The 20,922-nt window shown below is 42.9% G+C and overlaps 1 protein-coding gene across 2 annotated transcripts; it reads left to right on the forward strand.

Moving 5' to 3' along the window:
* The first annotated feature begins 507 nt into the window (after positions 1 to 507).
* On the forward strand, positions 508 to 15,088 carry FAM20B (FAM20B glycosaminoglycan xylosylkinase). Of its 2 annotated transcripts, none has more exons than XM_033151287.1 (8): positions 508 to 590; positions 4,475 to 4,990; positions 6,740 to 6,826; positions 8,087 to 8,196; positions 9,170 to 9,341; positions 11,053 to 11,244; positions 11,917 to 11,976; positions 14,453 to 15,088. In XM_033151287.1, the coding sequence occupies exons 2-8, from the start codon at positions 4,614 to 4,616 to the stop codon at positions 14,682 to 14,684; spliced, it is 1,230 nt and encodes a 409-aa protein (XP_033007178.1). In that variant the 5' UTR covers positions 508 to 590; positions 4,475 to 4,613; the 3' UTR covers positions 14,685 to 15,088. The 2 variants fall into 2 exon arrangements, with proteins under 2 accessions (XP_033007178.1, XP_033007179.1); XM_033151288.1 differs by lacking the exon at positions 508 to 590 and adding an exon at positions 764 to 782.
* The last annotated feature ends 5,834 nt before the right edge of the window (positions 15,089 to 20,922 follow it).

Consider the following 20,922-nt stretch of genomic DNA (forward strand, 5'->3'; position numbering starts at 1 on the left):
ATAGTCTGGCAGCGGTATTACTTATGAATACAGGCACTGCCAGAAGATGAGCTTGGGATAACTCCGTTGGTATTATAGCATGAGACTCTTAACCTCCGGGAGCCTTATTCTTATACGGGCAGGAGAGAGTTAAAGAGCAATTCGGCGAGATTCTCGCCCCCTTGCCCAATGCACATGTACGTGCAGAAGGGAGGGGCGGGAAAAAAGAACGTCACATAGCGCATCTTTCTATTGGTTGAACAGAAACGACTCACGCGCTCACTCGTTCGCGTTAAACAGGCGACGCGGCGGCTTCTTTAAGAGACCCTACGCTCTCGCGGCGCTTTTAACGCCTTAAGGCGCGAGAGTAAGCGTGCGATTGGTCTTGGTCCTGGGAGGGGCGTGGTCTCTTCGGACGCTTCCATTGGCCAGCGGGTGCGCGCGGGGGGCGGGGTGGAGGGAGGGGGGCGGGGTGGAGAGCGAGTTGGGCGAGACCATGTTGTGCGTGCATGTGGGGGGGGGCGCGCCTCCGAAAAGGGTCGTTGGCGGCGCCCGGCAGCAGCGCCGGCCGGCCCAGTGAGCGGGAATGGCGTGAGTGCGCCCGTTGGCGGGTGAGTAGGAGAGCGGGCTGTGAGAAGGGCGCGCGCGGTGGAGAGGAGCGGTCCGCCGGGCCCTGCGCCCTCCCCCCTCCCTCCCCTCAGCTCCCTTCGCGCCCTCCTTCCCTAGAGGGACCCATAGACCCATCCATGTGGCAGGAATGGGGGGGGGGACGGAGGAAAGGGCTGGAATGTCTCAAGCGCCTCGTCGCCCTCGTAGGTAGAGGGGCTCAGGTCGCCCCCGCTGCCATAATTGGGGGGGCACCTTTGGGGAGAAGTGGGGGGGGCGCCGGGGGCTCCGCACTGGCTGGCTTCGCTTCTCCGCGCCGGAGCTGGGAAACCATCGCAGGGTGTGGAATGAAAAAAGGAGAAGGGGGGGAAACATGCCCCCTGAGCATGTGCCGAGCGCATGCCTCCTCAGAGCGCGCGCAGCAACGCTCGTGGGGGTGGGGGAGAGTATATGATTTAAAAGTGTGTTAACTGGAAAGCATTTGCTTTTAAGAAAGAATTGGGCCGTGGGAGCCGGGTTTTTTTTTCTTTTTCTTTTTCTTCTTCTCAGGAACTTAAAATACGCTTGCATGCCAGAGAGGAAGATTTGTATAAAACTATAAACAGCAGGAAAGTTAAGAGCATCTCTAGTTAAAACAGTGGAAAACTTAATAAACTGGAAACAGAAATTAAAGCGTCGACCTGCTCACAGAAATAATAATAATAATAATAATAATCACTTATGGGATCATAACCTAAATGTCACTTAAGCTTCACAGGCAGGTACCTCAGCTGAGAAGGTCCTCTGTCCCGGTTGCTGCCCACCTGCACCTGCTGAAGCAAATTTTAAATACATGGGCATAAGACATAGATGTGGGACATTTTTGAATGCTCAAAAACCAGTTTTGAAAACACCGTTATAATTGTACTGTATTTCCATTCTTTGGCAGAAGCTTTTGGGCACCTATATTTCTGGGTCAAGTGTAATGAGGTGCGATGTCTGTACATTACCGGAAGCAGCCTATTGTTAATTCCCTTTTGTAATCACACAGAGTTCCTGCCACTCTAGAAGGGATGGCGTATGTGTGCTAGGGAGCAAGATTAAACATTTTGGCATGAACTGCTGTAAAGCTGTGAGAATGCTACAGAGAAATGATAGAAATCTTTGCACCATTGAAACAGGAACGACTAATTTTGGGCCCACATAATATTTTCTAAGAGAAAGAAACATTTCTGTCTACATATTCTCCTGATTGCAGCTCCAGTCACACAATCTGGCCTTCAGTCACTGTTTCATACAGGGTTATCAAGAAGTACATGTCATGTAGAGAGTTCAGGTGTACAGAAGCACTGAAGACTGACTGAAAAGCCTATCTATTTCCATGCAGTGACATTATTCAATTTTTATTCTTCCCTATTGGATTTCAGTCTCGTCAGATCCAGGCAGCATGCTTCCTCTTCCATTGGATTTAATGGCAGCATTTCCAGTGTGCTAAAAAAAAAAAACCAAACCCCTCCCCATGATTATGAGAGCATACAATTTTGCTGTAATTTTAAAAGCATCCTTTTTGTACTGAAAGTTTAGTGCAGATTGTTTGAAATGAATGTTGATTTCCCCTCCTCTCTAAATGTTAGCATAGATCTCAACTATACAAGCCTTGTTCTTTTAGCAGTTATTAATATTAGATCCTTCAGTAAGTTGTCTGGAAATTAGATAGGTTTAGAAATAAGAGACCAGTGCTAGGTAGCATCCCCACGCCCCCCTTTTGTATTGTACTCATTCATTCTTTTGGAAGAGTTACTTTTGTTCATGGTTGCTGAACCATGGGAGAGAGAATTTTACCGGTATCTCTTCCTAAACTTAGGAGACTGGGCTACGCTGTTGCAGCCATTTCGGCATATCTTGCATTACCATCCTGGTGAGTGGTAAAAGTCTGCACGGTTTGAATCTCTTTAATATGTATGAGATTAACTGATGAGAACTTGCCCAAAACTGAATATGGTTTTAATTTAAAAGGGGTGGAATTTTAGTTGAAAGGTGCCACAGAACCAAGACTAACAAATTCATTATAAAATCCCCTTGGGAGCCCTACAAAAAAAAATGTGGTGCTTGTTTGCAGTGGTATTCAACTGGAAAAGGTCTAGCAATTTTCATTTTCCTGTTTCAAACAAGAGACCCTTGTTTCCCCATTCCTGTGCCTCTTAGTTGTCCATTGCATCTTATTTTGCCCTCAGACATTGGTAGTTTAAATATAATTATCTAGCCTTATCAGCTGCCTGTGGTCTGAAGTGTAAAAAAAATAAGCAAGGCGGTGCTGTAAGGAGTTTACAATCTGATTTTTGCCCTTAGTGGCGGTGGGGAGGAAAGAGACTGAGGGAACGGTAAGTACAATGTATGTGGTTTAGTTTACTATGAGTCAGTAGGGATTGAAAACTTTGAAACAGAAAACACTACTAATTGGGTGAATCAGGCTGGTAAAAGATGGCACAATCATATTCCTGCACAGCAGTTGACTGCCTGCTCTTGTCTGCAACGTCTGGTAAAAGATGTTTTGTAGGAAAGCCGTGTAGCCTGTTCTTAGATCGACAAACTCTGCAATGTTTCTTCTCAAGGCTCATTTGGAATGACTAACGTCACCACCTCCCTTGGATCTTTGGACACGTTGCATATAATTCCTGAAACTGCTGTGTTTGCTCATAGATGCACAAACATTTTTTCATCTGACTGGCTTAGTTTTCAAATTAAGTGTTAATAAGAAGTTAGGAGTACCCTTCAGTCTGTATAATAACAAGTGGAAGTATCTTTGCTCAGTAATAACACTGAACTGAAAATATCTGTTCAGCTTTGTTCATTTGGGCTTTCAAGCTTATGGGTGAGCTCTGGGACAGCACAGCTGCCTAGATCTTTATTCTTATTCTTATTTCAATGCAGCAGCCCTTCAGAGCTTTCTCTCCAGCTTCCTGTGAACAGTGCTTTGTGCCCAGAACTTGGTTGAAAAATAGAGACAGTCCTGAAATTCACACGATTTGCTCCAATGTTGAGCAAAACATATCCTGCCTAATGTGCAAATTTCAATCTGAAAACTTAGGGGAAAACAGTTCTACTGTTCTCTAGGTTAAGTTGTCTTGCTTTTTGTGTGGAAGAGCTCCATTAAACTATGAACAGCTTTGTGGGTTGGTGGTGGGGTTTTTTAGTACCCCAAAAGTAAAATGCTTGATCAGTAGATTAAAAGTTCTTTCTCTACAACTCTCTTCCCAGAGGAGGAGCCTTTGGAGCCAAATAATGTCTCTCTTGTGTCCTCAAGTCTTTCCTGTTTGCTTTAGTGGCTAAAATACCGGTACATTACCTTGTGTTATTTGGGAAAGCCTTAATGTCCTAGGAATCTTTGACAGTGGGCAGGGTAGTATTTCCATAGTTCAGAAACATCCCACACCTTCTTGGTTGGGCAGAATGTCCTGGGAATCTAGGCAGATAAGATTATCATAGCTTGGGTTGTTCAACAAAGTAAAATAGTAATCTTTCACCAGTCTTACCTAAGTAAATTGGGTATCTCGTTTCCCCTCATTTAGAATGCTACATACTTTTCTATTTGCTCCATCCCAAAATGACCAGGAGATTAATTTTCCTCACACTTTCACATCACTGTTAGTAGTTTCTGAATTTTAAAAATCAACAGGAGAATTCATGTGTCATTCAGTTCTCCATGTTGTATAACAAGTACCCGGTAGTGTTCTGGCAAGTTGATACCTGAAAATCTGAAGAAATCAACCTTTGAGTAGATGCTGGATTTGAAAACTCTGTTTCTGCTTATGTACACAGTGAAAGTACTAGAAATCAGCAGCATATGTTCTGCAGGTATAGGAGATCATGCCTAAGGACGTGAAATTCAACTGTCTTTAATAACTCACAGGTGTACCAGAAGCTGCAATGGCAACATTTGGTCAACTGAAGCGAAGATGGTACTTGTACACTGCCTCTCGACTTGCTTTGTGAGAGACTTCCTGTAGCCCTTGGAAGAACGCATCAGGAGAGAAGGACTGCTTGTCATCATGAAGTTGAAACAACGGGTAGTGCTTCTGGCAATCCTCCTTGTCATCTTCATTTTTGCCAAGGTTTTCCTCATAGACAACCTGGACACTTCAGCAGCTAACCGTGAGGACCAGCGTGCCTTTCATCGTATGATGGCGAGCCTGCGGGTGGAGCTGGACCCTCGACTTGACCACACTCTGCAGTCTCCCTGGGAGATTGCAGCCCAGTGGGTGGTGCCACGGGAAGTGTACCCAGAGGAGACGCCAGAACTGGGGGCAGTGATGCATGCTATGGCTACAAAAAAGATAATCAAAGCAGACGTAGGCTATAAGGGAACCCAGCTGAAGGCGTTGCTCATACTGGAAGGTGGGCAGAAAGTGGTCTTCAAACCCAAGAGGTAAAAAGGTCATACAGTGACTGGATGAAATATACCGTATTTTTCGCTCCATAGGACGCTCCGGACCATAGGGCGCACCTCATTGTTAGAGGAGGAAACAAGAAAAAAATATTTTTCTGGTTTTCCTCCTCTAAAAGCCCTGTTTTGTTTTGTTTTTTGTTTTGTTTTTGAGGATCAGCTAAAAGTTTTGCAGCTTTTTTGCAAAGGGAAAAGCCCTGGGGTTTGGGTTTTTTTTTTTTTTGGAGGATCAGCTAAAGGTTTTGCTGCTGTTTTTGCAAAGGCAAAAGGCCTTTTTTGAGAATCAGCTAAAAGTTTTGCAGCTTTTTTTGCAAAGGGAAAAGCCCTGGGGTTTGGGTTTTTTTTGTGGAGGATCAGCTAAAGGTTTTGCTGCTGTTTTTGCAAAGGCAAAAGGCCTTTTTTGAGGATCAGCTAAAGGTTTTGCAGCTTTTTTTGCAAAGGCAAAAGCCCTGGGGTTTGGGGTTTTTTTTTTGGAGGATCAGCTAAAGGTTTTGCTGCTGTTTTTGCAAAGGCAAAAGGCCTTTTTTGAGGATCAGCTAAAGGTTTTGCAGCTTTTTTTGCAAAGGGGGAAAAGCAAAGCTCCTTTTGCAAAGGGGGAAAAGCAAAGAGGAAAAGCCCCATTTTTATGGGGTTTAACTCACATTTCTGAAAAATCTTGAGGAAAGGGAGCCATTTCTACTGTTTCCAGACAGATAATCTAATCAGCCAGTCACATGTCCTGGGGAAACAAACAACCTCCCTCTGCAGCACATTCAACAAAGGAGGGCGGGGCTGAAAGGGAGCCGGGGACTCTTATCTCTCTCCCGATCTCTTGCTGCTCAGCTGCTGAGCGGGTCCTTTCAACACTCCCTTTTCTCTTTGTAAAATAAAAAGCACAATCTGCTTTTGGCCCCTGGGCAATTCAGCTCCAGGGACCACCATTCGCTCCATAAGACGCACAGGTATTTCCCCTTACTTTTTAGGAGGAAAAAAGTGCGTCTTATGGAGCAAAAAATACGGTATTTAGTGTTCCCCTTGCCCTTTGGGGTTTCCCAAATTGGGAGTACTGGTTGTCATTCTCCAATGGATGGGTAAAGACAGATCGGGGAAATGGATAGCTGATTATCGAATTCACCACAGTGCATGTGTACGGGAAAAGTGGGATATGAGATGACCATGCTAGCGTCACCTTCGCTTTTCCAGCCTCTGATTGGCTATGCCCGATACTGTTCCAGTGTTACGGAGTTAAGTAAGAAGAAGCTGCAAGGCAGTTCTTATCCTATTGCCTGTGAGAATCCGCTCTTGTCTTCCTCGTAATCTGGGGAACCGGGTTCGTGTCTCCACTCCTCCACATGCAGCTGCTGGGTGACCTTGGGCTAGTCACACTTCTCTGAAGTCTCTCAGCCCCACTCACCTCACAGAGTGTTTGTTGTGGGGGAGGAAGGGAAAGGAGAATGTTAGCCGCTTTGAGACTCCTTCGGGTAGTGATAAAGCGGGATATCAAATCCAAACTCTTCTCTTCTTCTTCCTGGCCTGTAATGTGGACCATACAGCAAGTCCACTGTCAAATCAGTAACAGCTCTAGTTAAAAGCTTCCTTGCATGTGAGCCATGTGATCAGCTGCAAGGGAACATGTCTCAAGTAATGTGCCATCTTGATTCAGAAACTCAGTCTGCTTGGATTTTGCTTCTGTAGCTTAAAGGGGAAAGCTAGCATTATGACCCAGATTGCCTGTCTGCTTACAATTTTTAGATATGCTAGAGACTATGTGGTAGAAGGAGAGCCGTATGCTGGGTATGACAGACACAACGCAGAGGTGGCAGCCTTTCACCTGGACAGGTATATAAATGTTGAATTAGAATTCACTCTTCTTGGAAATGGATAATAAACCTATAAGCACCTTCTTTAAGCTCTGAATAGAAATTTTGTTTGTTCTGTACCTAATTCAGTTATATTGTGATATGAGTGCAACAGGCCATCATGGTTTTCTTATGTAGTTACATTTCTAATGTGAGGTTCAAGTTGTTTCTCTGAGTAGGGCCAAATTGCTGCAAATGAGGCAGGCTTGTGGAAGGTAAACATTGCTTCCAGGTGACTCAGGCATGGAAACTGAAGGTTGAGGTGACTAATGTAGGTATATTCAAGCAAGCAGGTGGTTTTTTGTGTGTTTTCCTTTAAAGTAGACTGGTAACGTTTGTAGACTTGCTTGTAAAGCTGCGCTGAAGCAATAAAATTCCAGAGCATGTTCTGAGGGCACATGATACAGCAATTTGTCTGAAGTGAAGCATAGCCGATCCGTGCCTGAATGGAATACCACTTGGGAACCTTAAATATGCCAGCTTGACTTCCGTTACAGATGAAAGGTGGGATACAAATGTACTAAACAAACCTTTGAGGAGGGAAAGTATTTTTTTCCGAAGAAAGATCCCTCCCCCCGCTCACATTTTTTTGTCCAGTCCTTCTCACAAATGTCAAATGAATCCAAGCAATATTTACTTGAGGACTTTATTTAAAGCAGTATTTGGGGGCAGAACACTGTGTACAGCCACTTCAGGCCTGGTCTCAACAGCTAAACAATTTGTTTTGAAGCGCAAATCATTTTTATAGTCTAAGAGCAAATCCACTATTCTGCTCTAACACTGCTTTTCGCACTGAGCACCACCCACCTGTGAAGTGTGCATAGTGACCCAGTGGCAGAGGAACCCTCTCTGGCACCCGGGGTGGGACGCCGAGGGGCGGGGTGAACCGCCCAGTGATGCACGCGCAACATCTGTATGGACTGCGCATGTACAGATGCGAGAGGCATCCCGTACGGACACCACGTGAATGGCCGCTCTACAGTTGAGGGGAGACAGGGGCCATCTTGTCACACACACACCCCAGAGTGACACCCGGGGCGACCCGTCCCCTACTTCGTACGCCCCTGTGGTGACCCTGTGTATGCAATTTTGGAAGTTTCAATACAGCTGAGACATCTTGAAATTGTCAGCCTCTTTTGTAAAGTTTTTAATTTGAGCAATTTTCTTCCTTAGATATTTGGGAGGCGACCGGATTGTTCCATATTGTCTCACTTCCTTCTCACTTTTCTTCTCCAAACAGAATCTTAGGTTTCCGACGAGCCCCTCTGGTGGTTGGTAGGTTTGTGAATCTCCGCACAGAGATCAAACCTGTTGCCACAGAACAGCTGCTAAGTACGTTCTTGACATTAGGTAGGTGACAAAGTATATTTCATGAAGACCTCTAAAATAAAATTGGAAAAAAAAACCCAGCAAGGGCCTTGTGGAAGTTAATTGCTGTTTGGAAAGCAGGCCTAATGTTCTGCAAGCCCCTTAGGCTCAGTCAGATACAGTATTCCTGATTTCTTGTGCTTAGGAGATTGTGAGTGTGCAGCAGGTTTGTGGGTTTCCTTCCCCTCATATATACAAATTCTTCCCCTTCCAGTGTGCATTGATATTAACACTATGATAATGTGTTAAAGTTACATCTGGTTGTAAATTCTGGTTTGACACCAACACTATGATTACTATGAACATTGGTAGAATCTAATACTGCACCTTAGTTGGTGGTAAAAAGAGAAGGGAGCCAGGAAAATGGCAGCTTACAGCACACTGCTGGTCTCCTAACGACAGGGGATTGGAAACAGCTTTTTTCTGGACTTAATTCACAAGTGGTTCAATGTGAAGGATTCTTATCTGAGAGAGTATTCTGTTGAGAAGCAGTCTTTGCCATTTCACTTCTTTCTCTGTTAATTGAGTTAGTAGTGTTCAATGGTAATGTCAACAGATAATTTAGAAGCAGCAATGCATTCTTTAAAAAAACCCTCATTTTAAAAGCAATGAAACTGCTATAACAAGTATCAGGAGGGGTGTGGCACAATTTGAGGTACCTGGCTTTGTTTATGGAAATATGTCAGAAAAATACAATAATTTACATACTTCAAAGAAAGTAATCTGTTTTTTCATTCAGCTGGGCTTTTAGTTAATCATGAGTGGAAAGATGGCTTGCTGTTTGCCTGAAGCCTTTTTTTTCAGCACATTGGGGTGAGGGAGGAGAGAGAAGCTGAGGTTTCTCTTGAGCAAATGAAATGGATTAATTTTAAAACTTAAAGATTTTAATGTATCTCTTTAATACTATTATATCAACTTGACACAAGATGGGTTTTTGCTTCTGCTTTCTTCCAAGGAAATAATACTTGCTTCTATGGAAAGTGCTACTATTGCCGGGAAACAGAGCCAGCCTGTGCTGAAGGGGACACCATGGAGGGGTCAGTCACGCTATGGCTGCCAGACGTTTGGCCCCTTCAGAAGCATCGACACCCATGGGGCAGAACATACAGGGAAGGCAAGCTGGCCAGGTAGAGAGCAAAATATTGTTTTTTTCTTTGCCATGTCTGTTGGCCAGCCCAGGGAATGGGCAGTATTTGTAATGGAAAGGAGGGTATTAGCCAGTTTCCCTGAAACTCTGTTACAGCTGAGGCCCTCAAGAATGGTATATTTTGTATATGGATGATATTCTTATAGCCCATAAAGTTATCGGGTGGAGAAAGGATTCTGAGTACCGTATGTTGTGCAGTGGACAAAAGGGTGCTGGAAGTACAGATGTGAAGGATTTTAAGAGATGATGGGAAGTGACAATCCATTTTGTTCTCTTTGTTTTCTTTCCCAAAGAATAGGTAGAGTTTAAGTTCTTATAACTTAAATGTACTGGGTAGCAGTAGTCTGTGTATATGTGCATGGTGTACAATCTAATGTTTTGAGACCTGTTTCGTTTGCAACAGTTAGGCTCATTCCTGCAAGTGAAGTAAACTGTGTTTACGAGAGGACATGTTGTTCCCTACTAGGCAAAGACAAATCAGCCTTGCCACGTTTGTGCATTTTCATACATAATTCTGCTCCATCCCATTTCAGCATGAATCTGTGGTAATTCTTAATTTGCATTTGAATATGTGTTTCTTAATGTATTTTCTCTCAGAATAATGCATTTCTAAACCTATTTTACCAAAATACAGTTTGAAATATGTTGAGAAATTCAGGAAGTGTGAAAGATGTTGGTTATCCAACTTCCACTTTAGCCTGAAATATGTAAATCAGGTTAGTGTGCATCAGAATTTGCAAAGCTCGAATTTTGTCAAGCATCCCTATTACACACCCTTTTCTCAAACTCCTCCTTTGACTATGATTGGTTTGGTTCATCTTCCGTGATTACATCAGTAATTGTGATTACATCAGGAATTTGGATTCCTGAGACTCTTGTTTCCATTAAAAATAAATAAATCCACTTCTACCTGCCTCTTGTGCTTGGGTTATGGCTGGAAACCATATGGACAGCATCTGCTGTTCACTGTAATGTTACAGATTTCAGGTTCTCCTTTGTGATCCCCAGTAATGTTCTCACTTTCCTGGAGATGTAGGTGTGGTGTAGTGGTTAAGAGCGGTAGACTCATAATCTGGGGAACCGGGTTCACGTCTCCGCTCCTCCACATGCAGCTGCTGGGTGACCTTGGGCTAGTCACACTTCTCTGAAGTCTCGCAGCCCCACTCACCTCACAGAGTGTTTGTTGTGGGGGAGGAAGGGAAAGGAGAATGTTAGCCGCTTTGAGACTCCTTTCAGGTAGTGTAAAGCGGGATATCAAATCCAAACTCTTAAATATTACTGCATCTTGCAGAAACAACCAGATACTGTATTGGTATGCTCTAAGCCTTGGGCAAAATAAGGTGATTTGTCCTTTCTTTGTGGATTTGCCTTAAATTATTAAATGAGATCAGAATTGTCAAAGGGGGAGGTGGATGGAATTAAGAGCCTAGGCTAAAAGAGGAGATATAGTAAGAACGTATGAGGAAAAGGCAAGCTGGTAATTAAAGGCAATTTTCTCACACACCATAGTGGGAGAATATTGGCTTGAAAGCTAACTGGACATTCACCAAGTAGGCACTGAGCCAGTTTGACTAGCTTGGCAGTTATATCGGTCTGGACCCTATTTTTATGGAAGTCTCTCTTTAATGCCTCTGACAATGCATGGCTATATTTTAAATGAATCATAAAGCTTTCTCCATGTCTGCTTGTAGGTGGGAATATGACGAGAGCTACTGTGATGCTGTAAAGAAGACCTCACCCTATGACTCAGGCCCACGGCTCCTTGATATCATAGATACAGCCATCTTCGATTATTTGATTGGGAATGCTGATCGACACCATTATGAAAGCTTTCAGGATGATGAAGGGGCCAGTATGCTAATTCTACTTGACAATGCCAAAAGGTGGGAAGTGTGTCAACATCTGTGAAATTTCTCCAAGCTAAATGACAGCCATAAGGTTAGGAAAGGTTTGCATAAATTACCATTGTACTATGGGCTCTCCCTAATGCAGTGTTTTTCAACCTTTTTGGGGCAAAGGCACACTTGTTTCATGAAAAAAATCACGAGGCACACCACCATTAGAAAATGTTAAAAAAATTAACTCTGTGCCTATATTGACTATATATAAAGTAATTCTCTTGAATAGGAATCAAATAAACACAATTTTTCCCAAGGCACACCAGGCAACATCTCGCGGCACACTAGTGTGCCGCGGAACAGTGGTTGAAAAACACTGCCCTAATGCATGTTCGTCCAGCCTAGTTCCCTCCAGAGGTTTGTTGCCACATCTCTCAATTTCTCTGACCATTAGCTATTCTGGCTGAGGCTGTTGGGAGTCCAAAATGTCTGGAGGGCAACAGGTTGGGGAAGGCTGCCCTCATGCTTTTAAGGTAGGGAACCAAAAGTGAAATTTTGTAAGCCTGCTATTGCTAATGCATCTGATTCCCTTTACAATAGTTTGTGGGTTACCGGTAATTGAAATGTCAGGGAATGCTGAAGTCCTTAACTCTGTGGTGTGGAGTAGGGTTGAATTTTCCAGCAACTTCACTGGATTTGTATCCATTTGTTTTTCAGCTTTGGGAACCCTGTCTTGGATGAGAGAAGCATTTTAGCACCTCTTTATCAATGCTGCATGTAAGTAAAGGACAAATAAGTTATTGATCTTTTATATACTTGTCAGGACGTTCAGTGGTTGCTCATGAGAAATCAGCCGAATGCAGAACTTCTAAAAACTAAGTTCTTTATTGTGCAGTGGAGCAAAAGTTCAAACGTCCATCTCATCCCTCCGCAGAGTCCGGGAATGAACCCTTCCGGTTCTTGGTCCAGCAAAAAAGGCGCGGGATTCTAAACCCCCGCCTCCCCCTTCCACGTTTTTCCTGTCTGCGAACTCGGGGCACGGGAAGCTGTCTCTGTTCCCCGCTTTCCCCTTGGTGCTCAGGCTCTGCGATCCCTTCACAGCCCCTGCGCCGACTTCCTGCCTCCAACTCCCCCTCCCCACTGGAGGAATGATCGCTTCCTCCTGAGGAGGGGGATGACGAACTGGTGAACAAAGGGGGTGGTTCCCTGTACTGCAAACAGTCCTGGGATGCTACCGGTACCAGCCGTGGGGAGGGGGGTTTCCTGATAATACTGTATACACCTTGCAATCCCCACCCCAAACACTCTGGGAGTGTGCAAGTCTGACAATCCAGTGCTGCCTCAATGCATTGAGAAAATGGTTAGGATAATGAATATAAATGCACATGTTTTGCAGGCTCTTAATACGGTGTCTTGATTATCTGCAACTTTTTCCTGAGACTGAGATGCTGGCTGCACATTAAACTTGTCACATCAAAAGAAGCTATTCCTCTGAACCCCTAGGATCAACTAGCTGCTAACGGAGAGATAAGACAGGATGGAGCAGCTCCATGATCCCCCTCCAGCTTTTTCTTCCTGTCACTGAGGGAGTCTTCAGAATTGTTTGCAGTCAGAGCCTGGCTTATGTGTAGCTGCTTTTCATGTGACAAGAGTCACATGTTGTCAAGCTCTGTGATTCCATCTGAGCCATCCGCATTACATGTAACTTAAGCTTTTGATGAGAGAGGTGAAGAAGTAACTGCAGGGAGGAAAGAAATGCAAGAAGTGTAGTAATTAGTAGACTGAGTGGGCTCAAAGCTTAGGAACTTTAAACAGGCGTGTCTGAGTTTTTTTGGCCGTGGGGGAAATCAGTTTCTGAGAAGCATGCAGTATCATTATCATTATTTTATTTGGATTCTGCCTTTCCAGAGTTCAAACTATAGGCGGCTCGCAACATAAAAAAAGATTTACATAATTAGAAGCCAAAGTTAGTAATAAGCAATAAATAAAATGTATGCAATCAAATGCCAACAGTGCCCTTCAGCTCTCTATATTGGACAAACAGGCCAAACCCCTATGCCAAAGGATAAATGGACATAAATCTGATATCAAGAATCACAAGACCGAGAAACCAGTAGGAGAACACTTCAATCTCCCAGGACATTCTATACATACAGGATCTCAAAGTAGCTGTCTTAATACAAAGGAATTTCAGAAATAGACTGGAAGGAGAAGTTGCTGAATTGCAACTCATTACCAAACTCAAAACCATGGAGAGACCTGGTCTGAACAAAGACATTGGATTCTTATCTCATTATACATGACAAAGCTATCTTTAGCCATCTCACCCCTTGCTTTTTCCTTTAGGACTAATTGCAGTCGTTAACAGTCATCAACAGGTTTTCCACACCCATCAGCCAATCACCCATTCCCACCACCCTTCTGAGTAATACCCCTCCGCACTCCATCACTATATATAAGGGTCTGGTGACTTCTGTTTCAGTGTATCTGAAGAAGTGTGCATGCACACGAAAGCTCATACCAAGAACAAACGTAGTTGGTCTCTAAGGTGCTACTGGAAGGATTTTTTTATTTTTTATTTTGTTTTCAATAAATAAAACACACCCAAAAAGTACACAACCAAATTGAACAATTTTCATATAATTATTAAGATGTAAAAATATACAGAAAAATTGTATTCACAATAGCAACAAAACCCTCTAAACAATACCCTAACCCAAGAGTGCACACTTTTTTTTCTTTTTTCTTTGCATAGCCTCCAGTCTGAGCCGCAGCAGGAGAGATCCGCAGTCTTTTGTACTTAAAACTTTAACTTACCACCTCCTTCATGCCCTACACCGCTCCTTACCACCACATTATGCAATTATGAAATTCAGAATAAAGCTTTCAAATTGAACAACTTTATACAAATGCAATGTATTTATTGCATTGGTATATTGCCTTTTCTCTAAGGAGAATTTTATCTTCTTGTTCCTATGAGGTTAGGCAGAAAAATAGTGACTGGTCCAAGATCATCCAGTAAGCTTCATGGCTGAACCCAAATTTTCCCATTCCTACCGCCCACCCCCCCACCCCAGTGCACACTATTTTGTTCGGAGTGTTTTGTGCAAAATATGAGCAGCTTCGCTTATAATTCTGTGTTAATCATCTTGTTATATGCGCATGTGGACAGGCCCAAGTACTCTGTGTCCCTTATCCTGATGTCTGCAATCAAAACTTTGGTTTGCCATACATTCTCTCATTTCTTTTGCAGTATTCGAGTCTCCACATGGAACAGACTGAACTACCTGAAGAATGGGGTGCTGAAGTCTGCCTTAAAAACTGCCATGTCGCACGATCCTATCTCACCAGTTCTGTCCGCCCCTCATATGGATGCCCTGGACCAGCGACTCCTGAATATCTTGGCTACAGTAAAGCAATGTACAGACCAGTTTGGACCAGACATTGTACTGGTAGAAGATAGGATGACACTTTCCCATTTGTAGCTTCAACAGGTGTTGGAGCAGATTTTCTCTCTCTCTATTTTTAAGAAAACAATAAGAAAACAGCACAATTGGTTTTGCATGGCTGTGGACAGGATGGGCTGGAACTGAAACGCCAGACTTCCTGAATTGAAGGAGAAAGCAGCGGCATGATGGTTTTGCTGAAGACAAGGAACTTGCCTTCAGGTAGCCCCATATCATGTTTTGGATGTCCATTGCTGGCACTGGATATTACACTGAGAGCACTCCTAGATTTCTTAAATAAGAAATTGGAAGTAGGCATTAAGACAGACTGATTCCAGAGAAGAGCCACAGTCCCCTCACCTAATCCAAATACGGTTTTAAGATTATAGCCCAATTCATAGTTGTAAAGAATAGGCTGCCTATGCTTCCTTGCTGGCTACCTACCTAAAAAGAGAGCATGAAGACAAGATCGGTTCTTGAAGAGATCCCTTATTGTTTCTCCTGACCCTCATGCATCTCACACATTTTTGGCTGGAATTTTCTCAAGAGCTCCATAAAGGATTGTGTTATTGTTAGCAGCATTAAGCAAAATCCTTTAATTCCAAAATGCAAAGAAGAGAGACTGTTTTAGATTGCTAATTTAAATCTATACTCCATCCACAAGGCTGAAAGGATTCAGGACTGCACGATGCTGCAAAGACTCAACCAGCCATGAATATCAAAGATTATTGTGCAAACCATTGTTTTGTTACCACGCAAGGATTCTTGCCAGTAGTCTACTGATACGGAATGAGCATTGTGGTTTTTTAAAGGAGCAGATACAATTGAACCAAATAATTATTCTAAAAAGTAGGAATGATTGAGATTCATTATGTTCTCTCTGTATTGACACCCCTTCATGAGACGAGACCGATGGGGTTTGTTGCTAAAGTTTGCAGTTAATTTAAAAGATGGATACCACCAGAGACTGAGCAATGGACTATTTTCTGACTGGTGTGTTACTGCTTCTGTAAGCAGTTGCAGGTTCTGTGCCAGATGGTATACTTAACAGTATCCTGTCATTTTTCAGGGCTGAGATGAACTTAAAAGCATTTCCAGTAGACCTTTTCCAAGTGGCAGAAAGCTGCTTCTTCTGAACTATCTACTGGCTTTTTGACCATTAGCCTGGAATTGTACAGTGCTTCAGGGAATTTTAGGTGACTTTGAATGATAAGCCCAATTTTTCTGGAAATTATACCCATCCACCATATTGGAGAGTTAATTTGTAGAAGTTTATCCCATGTGTCAGGTTTGACATGTAGCATCCTTATGCATTATTCAGCATACTTTATCAGAGACTTTATCAGATTAAAGTTCCTGGATTGGATGCCTTGGAAGCCATGTGAAACTAAGTTGAAGGCAAGGTCTGACTTTTTCAGTTAGCCTTAGTTGTTGTTGTTGTTTGCAAAAGCTACAACTTCCTCCTTCCAGAGTAACAAATGGCAGGGGGAGGCATTTTTTTTCTTCTAAAGCATTTTAAATCTTTTGTTCTTAGTCCATGTCAGTAACTGTCTGAAGGCAGTTGCCTAAACTGCAACCTGGCCTAAAAAGCAGTGGCAATCCCTATCTGTTGCAAGCTATCTACTTCAACAAACATTGACAAATATAATGGTTTCTGTCAAGCTGGCTCAGCTAATCATTTTGAGTTTCTACAGGTAATGTCGATTTCTACCATGAGGGTCACTGGCTACAAAAATCTTTTTGAAACATGGCATGAAGGTGTGATCAGGTCAGCTACTAAGGTTAAATTCCCTGGACACTTCCAACACCAGCTATTGGAATTATGTTGTGTCCAGGAAAAAAACCCGGAGTAGTACAATTAGTGAAGGTAACCTCTTGCAGCTTGGATGTCTCTGTATTTATCTTTACACAAGCAGCAGGATACCAGTATGAAATTAAACAACTTTTCAAGCTGATGAAGACTCATTTCTGTGCAACCAGTAACAGAGACAGAATTAGCTTTGAAGCACCAAATATCTGAAGGAAGTACTACAGTCCTCTAATCTTTGCCTGATTTGGCAAGTGGTGTAGAAAAAACCACACATTTGTATTTTGGAATCTGATGAACTGGAAATGTCACTTAAGTAAAAAAAAAAGAAAAGAAACTAATTTATTAAGAAGTTAACTTATTTATGTAGCAGCTGGAGCAGAGTGCACACACCTCTTGGACCTGCCAGAAGGTTGCTTTTGGGAGTGGCTGCAAATGGAAACTATTGGAAGAAAAGAACTCAATATAATCTTGATTCTGTTATGTGTTTTCCCAGGTTCAGACTGCATAAATAAGTATTATGTGAATAAATTTTTTAATAAAACACTGGGTTGGGGTTTTTTTGCTTCTCACACCATGCTAGTTTCAGTGGCAACTTACCTTGCTCTTTTCATGTAGGTAGGAGTTGCCAACATAGGATAGTGTTGCAGTCTTAATGTGCTCCTCCTGATGTTGCCTTTTAGTGGTGCTGGAGGTATGGCAATGTGACTCCTTCACACGCTAGTATTGATCCAATTTCTACCAGGAGTGACAGAGGCACTCTGTAGCTTGAATTAGAAACTGCAGTTTCTGTGGTCAGGATCTACCTTAAAGAGCTAAGAATGTGCTAAGAGCCACCTTTGGATGTAGAAAAGACATTGTGCAACATCAACCCCTACAGGCCTAGTGTAAGAACTAGAAGTTTTTACTTCTGCCTTTGTATCACCAGAGCATTACTTAGGCTTCCTGTACTTTAGGCTTCAATTACCATCTAAACTACTGCCTCCAGAGACTCAGAGCTGGTGATGGAGTTCCAGTGTTATCAATAAACACAAGAAGGACTCCTTCGGTCGCTTTCATGCTACCTTGTACTGTCGGATGGCTTCATCAGTTCATGAATTATGTTCTGAGAACTGTCCCAACAGTGGCCTGGCTAGAAATTAAATGGAATATGACAACCAGAAAAAGGGGCATATCTCTTGGCCGTGACTCCCTGTGACCATTGCAAATGACAGAATATAATTTTGCAGTCTTGCAAAGTCTGCCTTGTGATGCATTCCCCATGCAGATTTTGGCCTGAACTAGTTCTCCATCTTTAGTTGATGAGGGTAGAAAGAGTTGTACTTACGTTGCATTTTCTGAAAATGAGTAGAATCAAATGACTGTTAATGGGGAGACATGGTAGATATAGGAAGCTGTCTCAAAAAGTAATTATTGACTTGTCAATAGGCCATATCCTGCTGCAGATCCAATGCCTGCTTGTTTTAAAAAAAGTTTAGTGTCAGTATAGACTTCTGCCTTGTTGGCTTTAACTGAGGTTAGTTAAATGCTTTTATTTTCTGAGTCTTTAGGGTACCTTAGGCTGTATTCCTATATGCATTTACTTGAGAGTAAGTCCAATTAAACTCAGTGGGACTTACTTTTGAGTAGACATACATGGGATTGCGCTGCCAATGCAATTTTGTGTTTATGTGGGCTGACAGGATAATATGGAAGGGTCATCATTGCCTGGAGAGATTTCATATGCTTCAAATCTTATGAGCTTAATTTATGGCTTAGCAGGTGTATGGTTCCAGGGGCTTGTATCCATATTTTGCTGAGATGGCCTCCTGCACTATGTGCACGATATTAACAAATAAAAACTCATATTTGGTGTAAGTTGTTTTACTGTCTCTTGACAAGTGCACAGTAGCCATGTGTGGATCTGCCACCACACTTTATCAACTCTCCCATGCACACGGATCGCCCCTATTTCCATGTATTACTCTCCCCTATGGTGCAGCTCCCTTTGCACACACACTCCAAGCTGATTATGTTACCGTATCTTTAAGATAGGTAGAATCTGAAGAGCAAGTATGTTAGCGAAAATTAAATTCAGTTGATGGATGTTGTACATATATGGGTGTTTGCTTGTTAATAAAATACCTGTTCTAAATTATTGCATTGAATCTGGGGCCTTCATGTTGAAGATAACACATGATACCAGGAGTTAAATACATGATTGTAGGAAGATACTATGGAGTATTTGAGGACTTTGCACCCTTCATCTCTCTCACATAAGGCAGCTGAGGAATGGAAGAGAGAGAAGTTTAAAAACAGCCTCCCCACCCCTTTCAGTACCTCTCCTTTCTTGCTGTACTCCAACAATGGCAGAGATTTAAGCAGAGCAGGGATGGTGTGACACTGAGTATTTTTGAATTATAAAAACCCAGTTTTAACAAGGAGAAATAACAGAATGAGTACAACACAAAAAGCTGACACTGAAGTCTTTCTGAATGCCATTCTCACTGTCCTGAAATACTTTTTTAAACAGCTCCTCCCCTGTGTGTTCCCTTGCTCACACATGCCTCTGCCGTCGTTTGAAAACACCATTTTCCTCTCGGTATCTCTGAATCCCTGCTTTATTCAGACCTCTGCCACTCACAACAACCACTTTTTCCTTTTCCGTTTTCCTTCCTTTGCAACTTTCCCCTCTTCCATTCCTCAGCTGCCTCATGTGAGAAAGATAAAGGGATGTGGGGCCCACCAATGTTTCATAATCCTTTTCTAAAACCTCTGCCATTGTTTAAAGCTGCCACTTCCCTCAATTTCCTCCATCCCTGCTTTATTGAAACTTCTGCCATTGTTTTAATAGCACTTCCCCACCACCTCTCATTTGTTGGAAATATATCTCTTTCAGCCTTTCACTAGTTTCCAGAAGATCTAGTTTGTATTGTTATTACACAATGCAGCAGTGCATTTTCCTCATGGCTATTTTCAATACCTGGAATTTAGTTTGTATAACAGGTCTCTGCCTCCTACAGTTTCATAACATAAGGCCACAGTGATACCATTTGCCTTGAATTGAAGCCTTTAACAAGTCCCAACCCATTCCCAAGGTAACTTTACAATATATTTTTGAAATACCCTGTTGTTTCCATCAAAATCTCATCAGTCAACCCTATTCAGCACCAGATCAATTAAGCTTTTAGTCAGCCCTTTTATATCCTACTCTGAAGTAGCGAAATTGGCATATCACCCATGATTCCATTGTGGAAGGGCCGTAAATCAGTGGTATTATTTTATTTATTAGATTTGTCATTCACTATCTTGCCCAAAGCAACTTGCAACCAAGCAAACAGACGATAAACCTCACTGTGGTAAGAGTATCTGTTTTGCATGCAGAAGATCCCAGGTTCTGTTCTCAGCATCCCTGGATCGGGCTAGGAGATCCTGGCCTGAAACCCCAAAGAGTCGCTGCCACTTAGGGATGGGGGACTTTTTTCACCCTGAGGGCCATATTTCCTAGTAGACAACCTTCTAGGAGTTACATGCCAAAGGTGGGGTAACATGCAATTCTCTTTCTACAGCAGGCTATAGCCCTGTCACACAAAAGACAAGAGTTTTCTACACACTCCTCTCTTCAGCAAGGACACCTTCCATTTAGCCAAAAAATAAAAAAGTGTGAGCCAAGTGACGGTGTAGTTTGGGGAGGTGTCACCTGAGATCAGCAGGCCAGACAGAGACTTGGGAGGACCACAGGTTCCCCACCCGATAGGCCAATGTTCATCAAGGGGTGTGGACCTGGGTGCTATCAATACATCCATCACATTCTGTGTCTCTAACACTGGAATGAGGAAAGTCCATTTAGGCCAGGCATAGGGAACCTTCGGCTCTCCAGATGTTTTGGCCTACAACTCCCATGATCCCTAGCTAACAGGACCAGTGGTCAGGGATGATGGGAATTGTAGTCCAAAACATCTGGAGAGCCGAAGGTTCCCTATGCCTGATTTAGGCTCTCCACTGGTGCTTGCATGCTGCAGTGAGCTGAGGTCTGAGAGACTGAATCTCAACAAGACTTAAGTCTGTGGGTGGGTAGATGCTTGAGTTAGGACATTAGGTAGAAATCCTGTTCTCAATGAAGATCATACTCCACTTGAAAAAGCACGTTCAAAGTATGTGAAAACTCATAGCTCCATCACTCATTGAAGGTGTAAGTTGCCTCTGTGGCTAACAACACCCTTTGATGAGCTTCAACCATTCTTGGACAGGGATATAATCAACCTGCCAAGTAGCAGCAGAACCACCCAAACACCCTGCCTCGTGAGAGCCAAACCAGGTGGATATTGTGGCCAATGTGATCAAAAGCAGCTGAAAGGACTGCATGATTGAGCCATATTATCCTTCCCCTGGAATAAGTCATATTTTGAGGTGACCAATGTATTTTCTAAACCAAAATCACTCTTAAAATCAGATTGAAATGGGGCCAGAATATCAGTGTCATCCAAGAGT

The sequence above is a fragment of the Lacerta agilis genome, chromosome 6 (assembly GCF_009819535.1).
Source record: "Lacerta agilis isolate rLacAgi1 chromosome 6, rLacAgi1.pri, whole genome shotgun sequence".
NCBI lineage: Eukaryota > Metazoa > Chordata > Lepidosauria > Squamata > Lacertidae > Lacerta > Lacerta agilis.